At 39.4% G+C, this 16311-nt stretch overlaps 1 protein-coding gene across 1 annotated transcript; it reads left to right on the top strand.

Annotated features, from left to right (window-relative positions):
* The first annotated feature begins 2301 nt into the window (after positions 1 to 2301).
* Positions 2302 to 12390, top strand: LOC127555560 (L-amino-acid oxidase-like). The gene is made up of 7 exons (XM_051987951.1): positions 2302 to 2325; positions 4597 to 4811; positions 5671 to 5783; positions 7220 to 7421; positions 8051 to 8119; positions 8256 to 8392; positions 10280 to 12390. Exons 1-7 carry the CDS (start codon positions 2313 to 2315, stop codon positions 11193 to 11195), a joined length of 1665 nt encoding a protein of 554 aa, XP_051843911.1. The 5' UTR covers positions 2302 to 2312; the 3' UTR covers positions 11196 to 12390.
* Positions 12391 to 16311: the final 3921 nt, after the last annotated feature.

Genomic DNA, 16311 nt, shown 5'->3' with positions numbered 1-16311 from the left:
AGAAAGTCCTTGGTTCAAATCCACCCTCAAGCACTAACCAGTCATATGACCATGGGCAAATTATTTCATCTTTCTCAGCCTCAGTTTCCTCAACTATGAAATGGGGATATTGGTAGCTTTTCAGAGAATAAAGTGACATTATCTTTATAAAGTGCTTTGGTAACCTTAAATTACTAACATTTTATATGAAGAAAAACTGAAGGTGCTGGTAATATTTAACCTGGAGAAGCAAAGATTTTGGGGAAGAGAGGAGACAATCATACCTTTGTTGAAATATTTAAGTTTTGTTAAAGAGTGTTTGAATTTGTTGTGCTTGGCTCCAGAAGACAAAAACTATGAGGCATGAGTACAAGTGGCAAAGAGGCACATTTTAAATTTGATAATAGGAAGAGGTCATTTAGTCTGTCTATATGTTATATATGAGAAAAGTGAAGCACCAGGGAGAACAAGTCCAAAGTCACAGAACTAATAAGTGTCAAAGACATAATTTGAATCCAGGTCCCAGTGGTTCCAAGTCCCACATTCTATCCACTATACCATGTACTTCTTTCACAATTAGAGATATCCCAAAATATCCCAATGGTTTGCTTGAAGAAATAGTGTGTTTCCTATCACTGAAGCTCTGCAAGCAGATTCTGGACAACTACTCGTTTAGCTATGTTGTAGGGAAAACTTTTATTTGGCTATAGGTTAAACTAATTGGTCTCTGGTCCAACCAATCAATAATCTTTTATTTAACACAGTGTGCGAGGCACTGTGCTAAGTGCTGTGAATATGAACAAAAAAGGATTGAAGTTATCTCTACCAAAAAAAAAAAAAAAGAGTTTACAATAAAAGGGAAGTGGTGTTTTTTCAAAACTCATAGGATTTCAAAATTCTAGAGCCATAACTAGAACCCATGCATTTCAAATTACAATCCTGGCCTCTCCATCCTGCTCTTGAAGAGAGTAGTACTCTCAGTTTTACCTGTGCTAAACATTTTCAAATGAAAGAAGTCTGTGATATTGGTTTGTTTTATTTGGCTCTGGAAAGCTTAATTTGAATCCATGGTTGGCAGATTTTAATGAATGATTTCCTAACAATTAGACCTGCTCCAAAGTGGAAGAAACGCTCAGGGAAATATAAGAACAACTAGTACTGACTCTTTCCAGGAAGCCCCTTCGGGTGACTGACAGGAAGCTAATTAGGGAGGCAAATGCATCTTTTGGGGTGTGGGTGAGGTAACAAGAGATACGTCATTTACATAATAACTCATTCCACAAATATGTACTGAATACGTGCTAGCTATAGAAAATGATGTGTAAGTTCTTTGACTGATTCCTAACAGGTGCTTTCCAATTATTCTTCTCACTACCTGTCTCCTTGCTCAGTCCCCCCTGACATCTGCATTCTCCTGACCCTCCTGTTTATACTGTATACCCTGTGCCATCTCTGTGATCATTCTCCACTTTCTGCTGTACATTTTTGTGCCTGATCCTCTTCTCCTTCCTGACCACCTCTGTGCTCACATCCCTTTTTCCCAAACTCCACTGGTTTTCTATCCTTAAGTTTGAATTGAGTTCCAGATAAAGAAGGGTTGGTCTTTAGCTCACAGATGTGCTGGCCCTATACCAGGTAACCTACTAATATTAGTAGTGGTGCTAGGAGAACCCTTAGGATTCAGGATGAAGGAGAAAAAATCCTGCCTGCCCACTCATAAAATAAAGAGCATATGGCTGTCCCAAAATCAGTTGAGAGGAAAAGGGAGAGATACTTTTCTCCTCTGGAAGATCCCAAGCAAAAATCAACAACCATTCTGGACAAAACTATGATAGGCAGGAGAGGAAAATGACACTCTTAAGGAGAAAGAAAACCTTGGATGAGGTGTTTTTCCTGACTTTGTTCAAAAGCATTGGATCTATAGTTCTTATGTACTTCAACCTCTTCTGAAAATTGGTTCTGGGTGCCCTACTTCATGCTCCAGAGACTCTTGGAATCCTCTCCTTAACAGTCAATTCAAGGGATAAAAAGAAGTAGACAGTGAGACACTTTCCACTCAGAGTCAAGCACTTTCCTAGGTGCTTCCAGGAAGAGGAAGTTTGAGGTGGAAATTAATCAGAGCAAACACACCCATCAGTAGAGCCTTGGGGGTTGGAGATGGGGTGGAGCTGCTTGGCTGGGACCAGTGTTGTTCTGGGGTTCCTTGATAAGCAAGACCTGAAGGCTGGTTGGCTGAGACACTGATGGGTGGGCAGGGTTGGGGCGGAGGTGGCATTGAATCCCTATAAGAACATGAACCAGCAAAGCTCATAACCTGGCATACCTCTGGTGTCATGGAGATGTGGGGTGAGTGATGGTTCAGATGGCATGGCAGAGAATGGGTTCTTGGGGAGGGGATGTTGACCAAGAATGGGACTACCAGAGGCTGAGGAGGACAGAGTTGAGATTAGGGTTAGGGTGTGGTGGATCAGGACATTGCAGAACAAGGAATCAATGGATCAAGAGGACAAGAAGTTTGAGGTAGGGAATGGATTTGGATTGAGGATCATAGGAGATGACAATGAAGCTAGAGAAAATGGAGTCAAGGAAAGTGGGGGCATAGGGAATGAGAAAGAAATTTAGGGTCCCAAGCATGGGAAATGATGGGATGGAGTAGTTCTGGATGGGACATGGAAGTCATGGGGATCATCATTAATCAATTGATCATCATGGGGATAGAATCTAATGTTAAGGTCAGAATGATGAGGAAGGCACTATAGAAGATAGAGAAGGTAGTGTAGTACAATGGAATGACTCCTGGACTAAATCCTGGGATCTAGGTCTCATTCTGCTACTGACCTACTCTGACAGTGGCCAGGATTCTTCTACTCTCTGGGCCTCAGTTTCCCTATCTATGAAAGGAGAGGAGTCAGATTTTCTAAGCTCTAAGGTCTCTTGTAACTCTGATATTCAGCAGTCTGAAGATTGCTTAATGAGATTTTGGGGTTGGATATCTCCAAAGATGTAAATCCACTTTTTCTTAGTTTCTGGATAGAAATTCTGACACTTTAGTTCAATCTCCTTACCTCAATGTGTAATGCATAATGATTTATTCCCTTTAATGCTGCAGGCCTCAGTTTCACCTGTTGTGAAATGTGAAATACTGGTGGAACATTGGCAATGTATATTATTTCTAACAATATTCAGGGCCAGAAGCTAGCTCTCTTTTCTTGTTCCTTCCCTAGAAAATTACATAGCCCTGCAGAAATTATATAATTTCTATAATCCTGTATCCCTGAGCATCAGATTTAAGATAATCATCTTAATTATATTAATTAATTATCACTTTGTGAGAGTTATACATGACTTATTAGATGTTATTTATTAACTGATCAGAAAAAAGAGAATATAGAGACCTGCACTCCTTCATCTACTTCAAATTGGGGAAACTGAGGCATAGAGTAAGACTGGAACTCAACCTTGTCTGGAGAGTAGGAAAAAAAAAATTATCCATTGCAATACAGCAGCCAAAGAAGTTTTCCTGATTTCATCAGAGATTTGTTAGGACCAAGAGATACCCTTTCCACAAACCCAGGGCCTCTGACCCAAGCTTTGTAGGAGATGTTGAGAACCAGATTTTCTTGGGATATGCTTTGTAAATGTCTTGTGAGGATATTTGTACCTTTGTCTATTTGTCTATATGGGTCTCTTGTACTATCTAGGTATTTGTGTTGAGTGTGTCTTAGTGAATGAATGAATGAATATATATATATATATATTGTGTGTGTGTGTGTGTATTCGGTTTACATGTATTTTCATATGAACATATAAATGATTATGTTCATTCATTCATATACATTTAGGAAGCACTGATTATGTGACAAATATTGTTAGATAGGAATAGGAAAAAATTTTTTTAAAAAAGACAATATTTGCTCTCATGGAAGTTACCCTCTCGTTGGTATAGAAAAGACATAAGTTCAGCTACAGTGTTCAAAGAAAAGCCCTAAAATCCTTGGGATTCGGCAGCAGTATAGCTGGCAAGGCAAGACATTTAACTATTGTAAGCCTTGATTTTCCCATCTCTAAAATGGGATAATAATAGCTCTCTTTCACAAGGTAAATGTGAGACTGAAATAAGGAAGCCCTTTATAAACCTGAACACACTATACAGGGAGTCCTCAAAGTGTGAGTACTCTAAGAAAGCTGGGTAGCATAGTACTAAAGGCAAGATTCAGTCATGTTCAACTAAGTTCAAAGCCTCCCTCAAGAGGCTTATTAGTTATGTGACTCTGGACCAAGTATTTGCTCATCTATAGAATGAGAATAATAATAGCTCATATGTCACAGGATTGTTGGGAGGATCAAATTCAATCGAATATATAAAGAGCATGCAAACCTTAACACTCTTTATTTAGAGTTATATCCTCATTCTATAAATGAAGAAATTGAGGTTTAGAGACAGTATTCAAATACAATCTTGGTTCAAAGTCAAGAAATATTTCCAGTTCAGTTTGACCTCAATAAAAAGAATGAGAAGTCTAGTCGAGGGCAAATAATTCTGGAGGAGGACTATGCCCTGTCCCTGGTCTCTTTCTCCATTTTTCCATCTTCAGAATATGAACCTTATGTCCACAGGTGTCCTAACTTTGGCCTTCCTCTTGGCCATCTCCAGTTGCCATGGCTACTCTGACCTTCTTGCCAAGTGCTTCCAGGATCCTGAGTATGAAGCTATTCTGAAAACAGCCTATGAGGGGCTTGGGGCCTCTGCCTCTAAGAAGCATGTCCTGGTGGTGGGTGCTGGAATGTCTGGATTGATAGCAGCCAAGACCCTTCAGGATGCTGGACACAAGGTGAGGAGGTTTCTTCCAACTCTTAGCTTCTGTTCAGAGGAGCATTGTCTAGGCTTCCTGAAGAAGATGACATTTATATAGGTGTTATACACTCAGAGGGAGCAAGATGCAAATAGAGAGACATGAATACTAGAACTGCTCCTTACAAGGAAAAATTTTGATGAATAATTGCTCCGGAAATTCCCAACACAGATTACCCCCGCCATTCGCTAAGACCTCCCCCAGTGCTTGCCCCTAACAAACCCCACTAGTACCTTGAAGTCTCTACACTGCTGTTAGCCAAACAAAATTTGCTCAGATTTTCCCTTAGTCAAGTTTCTCATCTTCAATCCCATATTTCAAGGTCAGGATCTTCCTGTCTTTCAAAATGAGTAAACTGAGGTCCCCAAAGGGAAAATAATTTGCCAAAGTCATGGAGAATCAACACTTGATCCCAAGGCACTTGATTCCCCAAACAATGTTTTCCCCTGCACCATACTTTTCTATGGTCTGTCTTCCTAGTAAAAGGAACCCTCTTTAAGGGCAGAGAATATCTTATTGTTTTGGATTTATCTTTCCAGAAACTAGTACATATAGTATGTATTTAATAAATACTTGCTGGACAATTGATTAGATTAATTCATGCTGATTTTAAGAGAATGGGGGCCAAAAGAAATAGTCTCTCACTCTAGACTTTCTCTCTTCACTCTTATGTAGTTTAAAAGGGAACTACAAGACCCAGAAGAGTTCCTTCCTTTCTATACCATTGTTGTTCAGTCATAAGTGACTTCTCTTTATCTCAAGCAAAGGAAAATGGAAGAATGAGAGGGTATGCTGTAGGTAAAATTTTGTCTTAATGAGGTGCTCTTCCTAAAACTAGGTGACAGTCTTAGAAGCTGGGAAGAAAATTGGAGGAAGAGTATCAACATTCCGGAGCCCAGACAATAAATGGTACATTGAACTTGGTGCCATGAGATTGCCAGCCAACCACAGGTAAGATCTGGGATAAGGAAATAGGGAAGAACTGAATCAAATAGAGATGACAGGGTCCAACTTGGAAATTTGTCCCCAGTAATGAACTTTCCAGCTTTCTGTCAACTCTTAAGACACAGATGGAACAGAGATTTGATCCATACTTGACAAAAGAGAAGCAGCTTTAGATATGATAACCTACTCAAGGTCCCACAACCAGTATAATGAAAGAGACATTGCAAAATTCCAGGGTGTTTTTTACCCAGAACAAGGCTGTCCCTGCTTGCACAGAATTGTCAGCAGGGTCTGGCCAGAAAACAAGTTATAAAGGTAGTCCAGATTTTGGGTGTGAGTTGAGCAGAGCAAGGTGTGTGTAGGAAAAAAAAAGGAATAAAAGATAAAAAAGATAAACAAGGAGAAGGGATGAGAAAGAAAAGAGTCCGAGGGAGTAAGGGAAAGCAGTCACAGGGATGGTGGTGATATAGAAAGATGGAGAAGAAACCAGCAGAGGGAGATTTGAGATTGTAATCCCACAATAGGAAGGGAAAACTTATTCTCCCCAGTAGATTTGTGTAGATGGGAAAAGAATCAGAAGGTCTGGGTTCTAGTCCTAATTTTGCCACTTTACTAGCTGTGTGACTTGGAGCTAGTTACTTGACCTCTTTGAGCTTTATTATTCTGATGATTAGGCAACTAGGTGGCATAGTCATAGCACAATCTTGAACCTAGAGACAGTTCATTCAACTTTGGCCTCAGATACTTACTACCTATGTCATCCTTGGCAAGTCACCCTGTCTGTTTCTATTAAATGGGAATACTTGCAGTAGCTACCTAGCAAGAATAGTAGTTGTAAAACATTTAGTACAGTGTGCGTGGCATATAGTAGGCAATTAGTAAATGTTTGAGTCTTTTTTTCCTTCCATCATTAAAATATCCTACCTATCTCACTAGTAGTGTTGTGAGAAAAAATCTTAGTAAATTGTCAAATGATACACAAATGTGAATTATACTTGGAATCCTCAAACATCAGAGCTGGAAGGGAGGACTCTCTGTCCAGAACTAATTCAGCATAACTCTCTTTTTCCTTTTTTTTTTTTGAAATGGGTGGAGAGGCTGAAATTCCCAGAAGGGAAGAAACTTCCTAAAATTTACCAATAGAATTTGTTGTGGAAAACACTTAATACAAATTCAATCTACAATTTTTCAGGACCAAGGAGAGTTATTACCTACGGAGTATAATGGAGAGGGGATGTTCTGTTTATATTTACATGAGTTAGAAATCTGGCTCTCTTAATTTTTTTTTTTATGAAGGGGTTGCATTGAATGACTTATAATGTCCATTCCTTCCAGTTCTAAATCTATGATCCAAAGAGATAATATTTCCAAAGTGCTTAGCAAACCTTAAAGTACCACATGATTGGGGTTCCTACTGGTGATCTCTTCTTTCTGTGTCCCAGGTTGGTCCGATACTATGTGAAGAAGCTTGGTCTGAAATTGAATACCTTTATCCAGTCTAGTAACAACACCTGGTATTATCTTAATGGCCGCCGGCATAGAACTTCAGATGTACATGCCAACCCCAACATCCTGGGCTATCCTGTGGAATCTGAGGAGTTAGGCAAGATGCCTGATAAACTCTTCAAAGAAGCAATAGCTAAGGTGAGCAACAGAGCATTTATTCATCTACCTCCTAACCCCCACATCTTGTCATTCAGATGCTAGTTCTCTGGGGAAGCTATTCAGTGGAACCAAACATATCCAATTTGGGTTTCTGGAGGCTCTACTCATTTCTGTTTTTCTATCAGGCTTAATATCTAGGATAGGGAGGAGGGACACCTGCACTTGATGGCATTTGTGTCCTATGTCTTATCAGCATTCCCACTCCAAACCTCCTGGCCTTTTCCTGTGATAGTTCCCTTTCAGAGAACAAGAGACTCAGGCCAAAGAGCATGTGATTCCAGAAGACCCTCAAGGAAACAGACCTTTGCTAAAATTTCAGGTCATACGGCAAATAGACATGCCCTGGAATTGTGATGCCCTGAACTTTCTGGTCATGTAGAGCTAGAACTGTGTGATCCTGTTTTAATCCTTCTACTCTTCCTTATCCCTAATTCAGGCCCTCAGACTGTTTCTTCCATCTGCTATCTCTTTCTTCCCATCCAGTTCTGCTATGTCCTTTTCACTTAGGGAAGAAGAGTGCAGAGGGAAAGTGTTCAAGCCAATGGCAGCAATAAACCCCAGATGCCTTAGCTATTTCTTCACTAACCCATGACAATTCTTCTCTGTAGGTGGTAGAAGAACTGAAGCATAATAGCTGTAAGCACCTGTTGACCAAGTATGACACCTTTTCCACCAAGGTATGAGTTGTGGGAAATGGGAGAGCGCATGGGGAATTCTCCACCTGGTTCAACCCCATATCTATATGCCTTCCCTTGTTGTGTCTCCTTTCTCTCACCTCCTGCATCTTCTCTGTCCACTGTGCTCCTCACCTAGGCCTACCTGATAAAGGAGGGAAAGCTGAGTAGTGGAGCTGTCCAGATGATTGGAGATATCATGAATGAAGATGCAGGCTACTACAAATCTTTCTTGGAGTCCCTGAGGAGTGACAATATCTTTTCTCAGCCAGATGGGTCAGTAGAACATGAACATGAAACCCAAATAGATTGGTGAGGGGTCAGGTACCATTACCACAATAGCAGAAGTTCCCCAGCCTGGAAATGCCTATTATATATCAGGCACTGTGCTAAATGTTTTACAAACATTATCTAGTTTAGTTCTCACAACAGCCCTGGGATTTAGACAAGAAGTTTCTCTCTTTCTTTCTCTCTCTCTCTCTCTCTCTCTCTCTCTCTCTCTCTCTCTCTCTCTCTCTCTCTCTCCCTCTTTCTCTCTCCCTCGTCTTCCTCCCTCCTTTTCCTCCCTTCTTCTCTCCCTCCCTTCCTTCCTCCCTTCTTCCCTCCTTCCTTGTCTTCCTCCTTTCTTCCTCTCTCTCTCTTGTCTCTCTGTCTCTCTCTGTCTCTGTCTCTCTGTCTCTCTCTGTCTCTCTGTGTCCCTGTCTCTCTCTGTCTCTGTCTCTGTCTCTCTCTTTTTTTCTGTCTGTCTGTCTCTCTCTCCAAATCTAGCATAGTTTCTTCACAGCAGCCAAGGAACCTCTAGAGAAACAATAGCAATAATATAAAATTATGCATAAGGGCATTAGAGAAATGTAAACAAAGCATAATAATTGGTCCCAAAAGAAAAAAATCATTATAGAATGGGGAAATTGTGGAGGACGTAGCATTTTAATTCAATGGACAAGTAGGAGAAAGGAAGGGAAGGAGAATATTCCAGGCATGGGGATAGCATGGATATAGCAGTAGAAATACTGAGGGTCTATTTGGAAGCAGAGAATTGTTCTGTCTAGAGCATGAAATATATGTGCAAAAGAGGAGTGGGAAAAAATTAACTGTCAAGCACTGAGATAAGTCTTGAAAGTACCACGAGCCTGGGACCACACAAGTATCTGTGGCCAGATTTGAACTCATGAAGAGGAATCTGCCCTACTCCAGGCTCAGCACTCTCTCCACTGTGCCACTTAGTTGGACAGATTAGAAAATGGAACAAATTTTAAAAGCTATTGAGATAGTTTAGGCAGATGGTGATGTGAGTCCATTTTAAGTATGGGAATAGAGAAGACAAAGGGTGTGTGTGTGTGTGTGTGTGTGTGAGAGAGAGAGAGAGAGAGAGAGAGAGAGAGAGAGAGAGAGAGAGAGAGAAATTGTTACAGAATTTGCCAAGCTGACTTCCTCTTGGGACTTCTAAGATCAGAGATAATAGGTTCATAAGACCTAGAACTGGAAGAGATCTCAGAGGTCAAAAGTAAAACTTCCTAATTTTATAGATGAAGAAATTGGGGCCCAGGGGTTAAATAGCCTTCTCAAAGTCTCATTAATAGCAATCAAGAGTGATGGGATTTGAATACAAGTCTGGCTCCAGATTCAGTAGTCTTTTCATTGCTTCAGTATCCCAGAATTAGGGCTGGGAAATTGGCAAGATTCTCCTTTTAGCTCTTCTTACCCCATTCCTTTCACCATTGCTATAAGCTGAATTCCTTCTCTCTTGTCACAGGAAGGCCTCTGATCCAAAGGTCTTTAACCTATTCTATGTGGCAGTCTGGTAGTGCCTATGGACCCCTTCTCAGAATAAAAGCTTTAAAAGGACAAATGACATAGGATTACAAAGAAAATCAACCATATTGAAATACAGTTTATCAAAATATTTCTTAAACCCCAGATTAAGAATACCTACTTTAATTATTTTACCAGGTTTTCTCCTCCCTGAGTGTATTTGCATTCGAAAAATCAAGCCTGCCTGAAGCAATGCTTGATACCAAGAATCATACTGGCTCTATCATAGGCAAACTGAGTGATCATAGGAACATTAAAGGGACTCTAAAACATCCATCGGTAGACACATCCTTTGTCTTCCCACAGAGCTGAGAATCTCACTACCTCTTCTCTTTTTCTTTCTGGGAACAGGTTTGATGAAATCACTGGTGGTTTTGATCAACTCCCAAATGCCCTCTTCCAAACCTTAAAGCCTGGTACTGTCTTACTGGAGTCCACAGTGGAGAAGGTAAAGAAGATTGGATCTAAGATCAAGATTACCTACCGAAGACCCAATTCAGAGCAGTCCACCATCACAGGTGACTTTGCCATCATCTCTTCATCAGCCAAGGCCACACGCCTCATCCAATTTGAACCACCACTCTCCCTGTCCAAGCAAGATGCCCTCCGCTCCATTCATTATAGCAGTGCCACCAAGGTTGCCCTGGCCTTCAAGGAACGCTTTTGGGAACGAGATAACATCAAAGGTGGGGCAACCATCACAGACCTGCCCACTAGATTTATCTACTACCCCAGCCATAATTTCTCTGGCAACTTAAGTGTCCTTTTGGCTTCCTATACTGTGGGTGATGACTCCACCTTTTTCCTGGGCATGAAATATAATAAGTTGGTGGACCTGGTGCTGGATGACTTGGCAACTATTCATCGGATTTCTAAGAAAGAGCTTCAGGATTTATGTGAGACATCTGTGGTGAAACGCTGGTCCCTAGACCCATTAACCCTGGGTGCATTTGCCGAGTTCACCCCTTACCAGTTTGTTGACTATTCAAAAAGACTCTTTGAACCTGAGGGAAACATTCATTTTGCTGGTGAGCACACTTGTCTGCCCCATGGCTGGATCGACACAGCAATCAAATCTGGGATCCGGGCAGCTCGGAGCATACAGACAGCCATTGATGATGCTGTTGACTATGATGATGACTATGATGCTGATCCTGACTATGATTCTAAGTATAATGCTGATGTGATTTTGAATGAGGGATCATCTTTCTTTCAGGGAATGAAAGAAAAGTCCCAAAATGCCTGTTCTTCAAAGAGTGACCATTGAGAGATGGGAAGATACAGGAGGTAGAAATGAGAAGTGGGAAAAAGATAAGATAGGCTTCCATTCGCATAGCTTAGGGATTGACATACAAAAAAAATAAATTCAGTGAAACCAATATTTATGGCAATTTGTCCATAAGTTTATAGACAATTGACTATTAAAATGGGCAAGAGATCAAGTCTAATCACACAATCAAAATAACCAAAAGGCTCCTTAGAGGCTGTCTAGCCTTATCCATACTTCATCAAAAAGATTTCTTTGTGTTTCTCTCAAGAGAATCAAGGGTTTGAGCTCTCACTGCCGACCTCCATATACTGGGTTTTAGGACAGGGCAGAGCAAAAGCTTGACTTTCTTGCATAATTCAGGAATAAAGGAGCTGGGTGGAGAGAATAGGTAGCTCAGCAAGACCTCTCCCAGTGATCTTGAAAGCACATTTGAAATCTAGCTATTCCAAGAGGCCCACAGTTAAGGGCAAACATTTTTCCTAGGACCTATTCTATCTAACAGATGTATCAATTGTAACCTGGCCAACCCCCCTGAAGGCCTCCAGATAGTTTTGGTAGCCTCAGGGAAGAGAGAGACAAGGGTATGCAATTATAACAGTTCTTTGGCACAGGGAACAAGAAGCATGGGATCTAAAGCTATCTGGCCATTCAATTCTCCTTTCCAGTAGAAAAAAATTCTCATTGAACAATAGGATATAATAAATCAGCAATATAATTTCTGGGGGCTGAATAAATCATATTTCATGCATTTATGTGCACCATTATTTTTTCAAATGTATATGCTTATAGATATGATCAATAAAATATGAACTTGTCACTTATGTCAATCAACCAACAAGCATTTATCATCTGCTATGGTACCAAGTACCATATTGTGCATGTAGGGCGAGGTGGGGTGATATAAGGACAAAAATGAAACCATTTCTTTAAATAAATAATGTTTTAACAGGGAAAGCATATATACATATAAATACAAAATGCTTTGTTGTAGTTCCTTATTCTGTAAGATAACCAAAACAACATCATTATATTAAAGTCAAGTTATAGTATATCTGATTGTGACTTATCAGAAAAATAAGAACTTGGAATGCTTTTCCACAGTTACTACTTCATATAATATTTGGAGTGAATTCTCTAACTTTGTGCATCTCGTGCTTCTTTTGAACTAATAAAACTATTTTGATGTAGCAAACCATGCTGGGTCTTTTGCTGATGTCTCCCACGTCATATAATCAGTTATAAAGTTCTTCAAAGACCTTGAGAATGTCCTTGTAATACTTCTTCTGACTACCATGTGAGGACCCTCCTTGCTTCTTAGAGACATATATGACACCATCTTTGGACAGGGGAATTTTCTCTGTAGCAACTATTACTGTTCTCTTTGTTCCAAGTTCCCAAAGTCAGTTATAAATTATAAAAGCTTGAAATTGCAATATCTTGTATTGGACCATCATGGACATAAGGTAAAATTCCTTAGAAAACACCAACTGCTTTTAGCTACTATATATGGAATTACAATCAAGTAGAATAACTCATTGAATAGCTCTGACTTCTATTATTTCAATAATGATGAAGAGATAAAATAGATACCAGGAATGGTAATATGAAATATATTTGGAAGAACATAATTGGAAAGAATATTATTTTTAAAATTAAAATAGAAATTCAATTAAAAGCATAAAGAAATGATTTCATAGGTATTCCATCACAGGTTGCAAAGAGGTGCTATTTATTTACATGAAAATAGTTTCACATGCTCAAGCAATTACAATGCAGAGTCAAAAATGCATGCATTTGCATTTTGGGGTACACAACTTTTAAAGTCTCAGAGGAGTGGAAGCAGGAACTATGAAGGAAAAATCAGGGAAGAGTTTGGTAGCTCAGGAAAGCATATAGAAGGAGCCACCAGCTGGACAAGTTGCAGACCTGTCTAAAGATATACTAATCAAAATCTCAAAGATACTAACTAGGCAGTCTCAGAGGTTGGAGTTCTAGAAATAGCTATGCAAATACAACAATCTGGGGACTTGATTATAGCAAATAATAAAATGGGCTCCTTCTGATAAGGGAAGAGAATAAGGTGATTTCAAAGTCCACTTCTTAAGGAGATCCTCTGAAGGACAAATCTTGATTCCACAAGGATCATACTTCTGATTCTTGGCTTCTAGTAACTATTTATTATATAGCTGCTTCTAACAACAAATTATTGAAGGGCAACTGAATCAGAGAGAATGGGCCAATATACTACTTCATTTCATTATGGTTTAATCAAGAATCTTATTCTCTCATTACTTAAGTCTGTGTGAGAAATAAAATTGTACAGTTTTGTTTCCACAGTTGAAAAGTTTCAAAGTCTCACAACCTTCTCTCTGTTGCCAAGGTAGAAAAGAATGTGATAAAAGTTTTAGGATCAATACATCCTGGCTGAGGAGAATTAAAGAATGTCTTGAATCCACAGAAGTAATCACAGGTGTTGGTTGAGTGCAAATGACCTGGGCTTATATCCCAGGCAAGCTAAATTTTTAATTGAGTGTGCTTAATGAGCCTCATGTATATTAACTTCTCCTCCTTTAAGGAGGATTCATCCACAACTTTTGAACATATGATGAAGATGTATTAATGGGAGGGGGACAAATGGAAACATGTCAAACAGTGCATGTAGTGGGAATATCATGAAATATTAGATTTTTGGAAGGGTGTCCTCCAATGGAATTTTTTGAGAAAACAGGGCAAAATTATGGAATAATGTAATGCCGGAGAAAATGAGGCAAGATAGAGATTAGAGAGTTTTTAATATTTTATTAGAGGGAGAGATCGGACTAGAGGTAAAACAAGATGCATGTTGACCCACCAGCTGGATCAGACTCTTGTCTCAAAATATCCAGCAAGGAGTGAGGGATTCCAGAGACTTTTATAGGGCTGCAGAGATCAGGGAAACAAAGGCAAAGTGGGGGTAGAACACTGGTGAGTGGGAGTTCCAGGAAAGGATGATAAATTTGGTTCTGACAAGTTGGGAGTGAAAAGGGATCATAAATTCTAATAAGTTGGGAGTCTAGGAGACACTAAGTCTGAGGTGGAGGATAATATACTCTTTGGAATTCTAGTGATCAGGGCTCCCAGCCCGAATTACCTCCATCCTAATGGCCAGGAAGAGGAGTTGCCTTCAGGGAGAGCAAAGCAGAACAATTCAGGGAAACCGAGGCAGAACAATTTAGAGAAACTGAGGCAGGGAAACTGAAGCATAATAATATGACTCCTGTTTCTGGCCTCTGTGCCCCCTCAAAGGGGTATGGTGTCTGTTCTTGCAAGAAATATAACAAAACCTTTCTCCACACACTCCAAGAATTTAGGTATGAAGTTTTCACTTCTAACAGCCTGCAACTTTATTTCCCTATTTCACTGTTGTAAGTCATCCAACACCCACTTGGAGAAAATTAAGATAAAGATTAAATACATCCTAGGAAGCATTTTTAGCAAATATTCTGGGAAATCTAAATTGTTGCTGTTCAAAATCTCCATACCATAGGCTGTGTGGAAAATCTCCTTTTTCTGATTCTAATAGTACCTCAATAATACTCACATTGTGAATAATAGATTGTGTGACTTTGCTATAAAAGAATTATCTTAACTGTTTTAAGGAGGGATTTTTTGTTACAGAATTGTTAGATCCCATTTATTGGAAATTGCTAGCTTTGCTAAAAAATTTATCATGCTTGAAACTTTATTTTCTCAATTTTCTTTATTCACAGGCGTCAATCATGATGATTTGTGAGCCAGTCAGAATTGGTGAGTGTTCTGGGAACCCCCAGCACAAGTATGATTTCTCCATGCAACTCCTTAGAGTATCCCAGGAGACACTTTTCATCAAGGGACTTCTTCATCAAAAATGCCCTGTAGGTCCAACTCCATTTCAATCTCAATTATGTCATTTATGCTAAATTAAGTTTCAAATGGGATGATCCCACTAGCAAGACTTGAGGTTTTTGACATGGGTTAAAAAAAAAATGTCATGACATTGTGAATCCCTTCCTTTTTTAAATTTATTTTTTAAATCGTATTTTATTTTTCCAAATATGTAGAGAGCCAAGTATACTTGAAATAAGTAATCTTGCAACAAGGTGTTAACTCAGTGGAATTGAGATAATGACTCTCTAGTCTACATGCACTTAGTACTTAATATATTTCTACAAGATTGACACTGATGATGATGTACTTATAATAGAGAATATAAGAGCTGAGAGATCTGGGAGGGAAGACCGACTCGGAGATAGAGAAGACAGAGGACTGGAGACCTCAGAGACTTGAAGACAGAGACCCTCATGGTGGCTGGCCTGTCCTCCTTCATTTCTCCACTAAGACCAAAATCCATCTGAAAGTCCCCCAGAAAGCTAGCCTGGCCCCAAGTGAAGGAGATAATAAACACTTTGGACTTTATTCCTGACTATACTCATGGTGATTATTCTGCTGAAACTAAGGCTGGTCCAGGACCCTCCAGTAAGATAGTCAGAACATTACACAAATACATGCAAAGGTAGTTTTCAACATCCACCTCTGCAAAACTTTGTAATCCAAATTTTTTCTCCTTCTCCTTCTTCTTCTCCTTCCCCCTTCCCCAAGACAGCAAGCAATCTGATATAGGTCAAACATATGCAATTCTTTTAAACATTTTGCCATGTTTATCATGCTGTACAAGCAAAACAAATCAAAAAGGGGAAAAACATGAGAAATGAAAAAAAAAAAAACAAGTAAACAACCAAAAAATAAATTAAAATAGTATGCTTTAATGCACATTCAATTTTCATAGTTCTCTTTCTGGATGTGGATGGCTTTCCACCACAAGTTTATTGGAATTTTCTTGAATCACCTCAATGTTGAAAAGAGCCAAGTCCATCATAGCTGATCGTCACATAACCTTGTTACTATATACAATGTTCTCTTGGTTCTGCTCACTTCATTTAGCATCAGTTCATGTAAGTTTTTCCAGGATTTTCTGAAATCAGACTGCTCATCACTTCTTAGAGAACAATAATTGTGAATCCCTTCTTAAAAAGAAACCAGCTACTCATTTGAGCACAATGATTAGTAGCCCTACATCACCTCACCCTAAGGTTGT

Source organism: Antechinus flavipes, chromosome 3, assembly GCF_016432865.1.
Source record: "Antechinus flavipes isolate AdamAnt ecotype Samford, QLD, Australia chromosome 3, AdamAnt_v2, whole genome shotgun sequence".
NCBI classification, from domain to species: Eukaryota; Metazoa; Chordata; class Mammalia; order Dasyuromorphia; family Dasyuridae; genus Antechinus; species Antechinus flavipes.
This window is presented reverse-complemented; position numbering and strand designations above follow the sequence as displayed.

Bases quoted from the DNA above. Each gene is read 5' to 3' on its own strand.
- LOC127555560 (XM_051987951.1), top strand. The intron at 5,784-7,219 runs GTAAGATCTGGG...TCTGTGTCCCAG, and splicing joins AGATTGCCAGCCAACCACAG to GTTGGTCCGATACTATGTGA. The intron at 7,422-8,050 runs GTGAGCAACAGA...TCTTCTCTGTAG, and splicing joins TCAAAGAAGCAATAGCTAAG to GTGGTAGAAGAACTGAAGCA.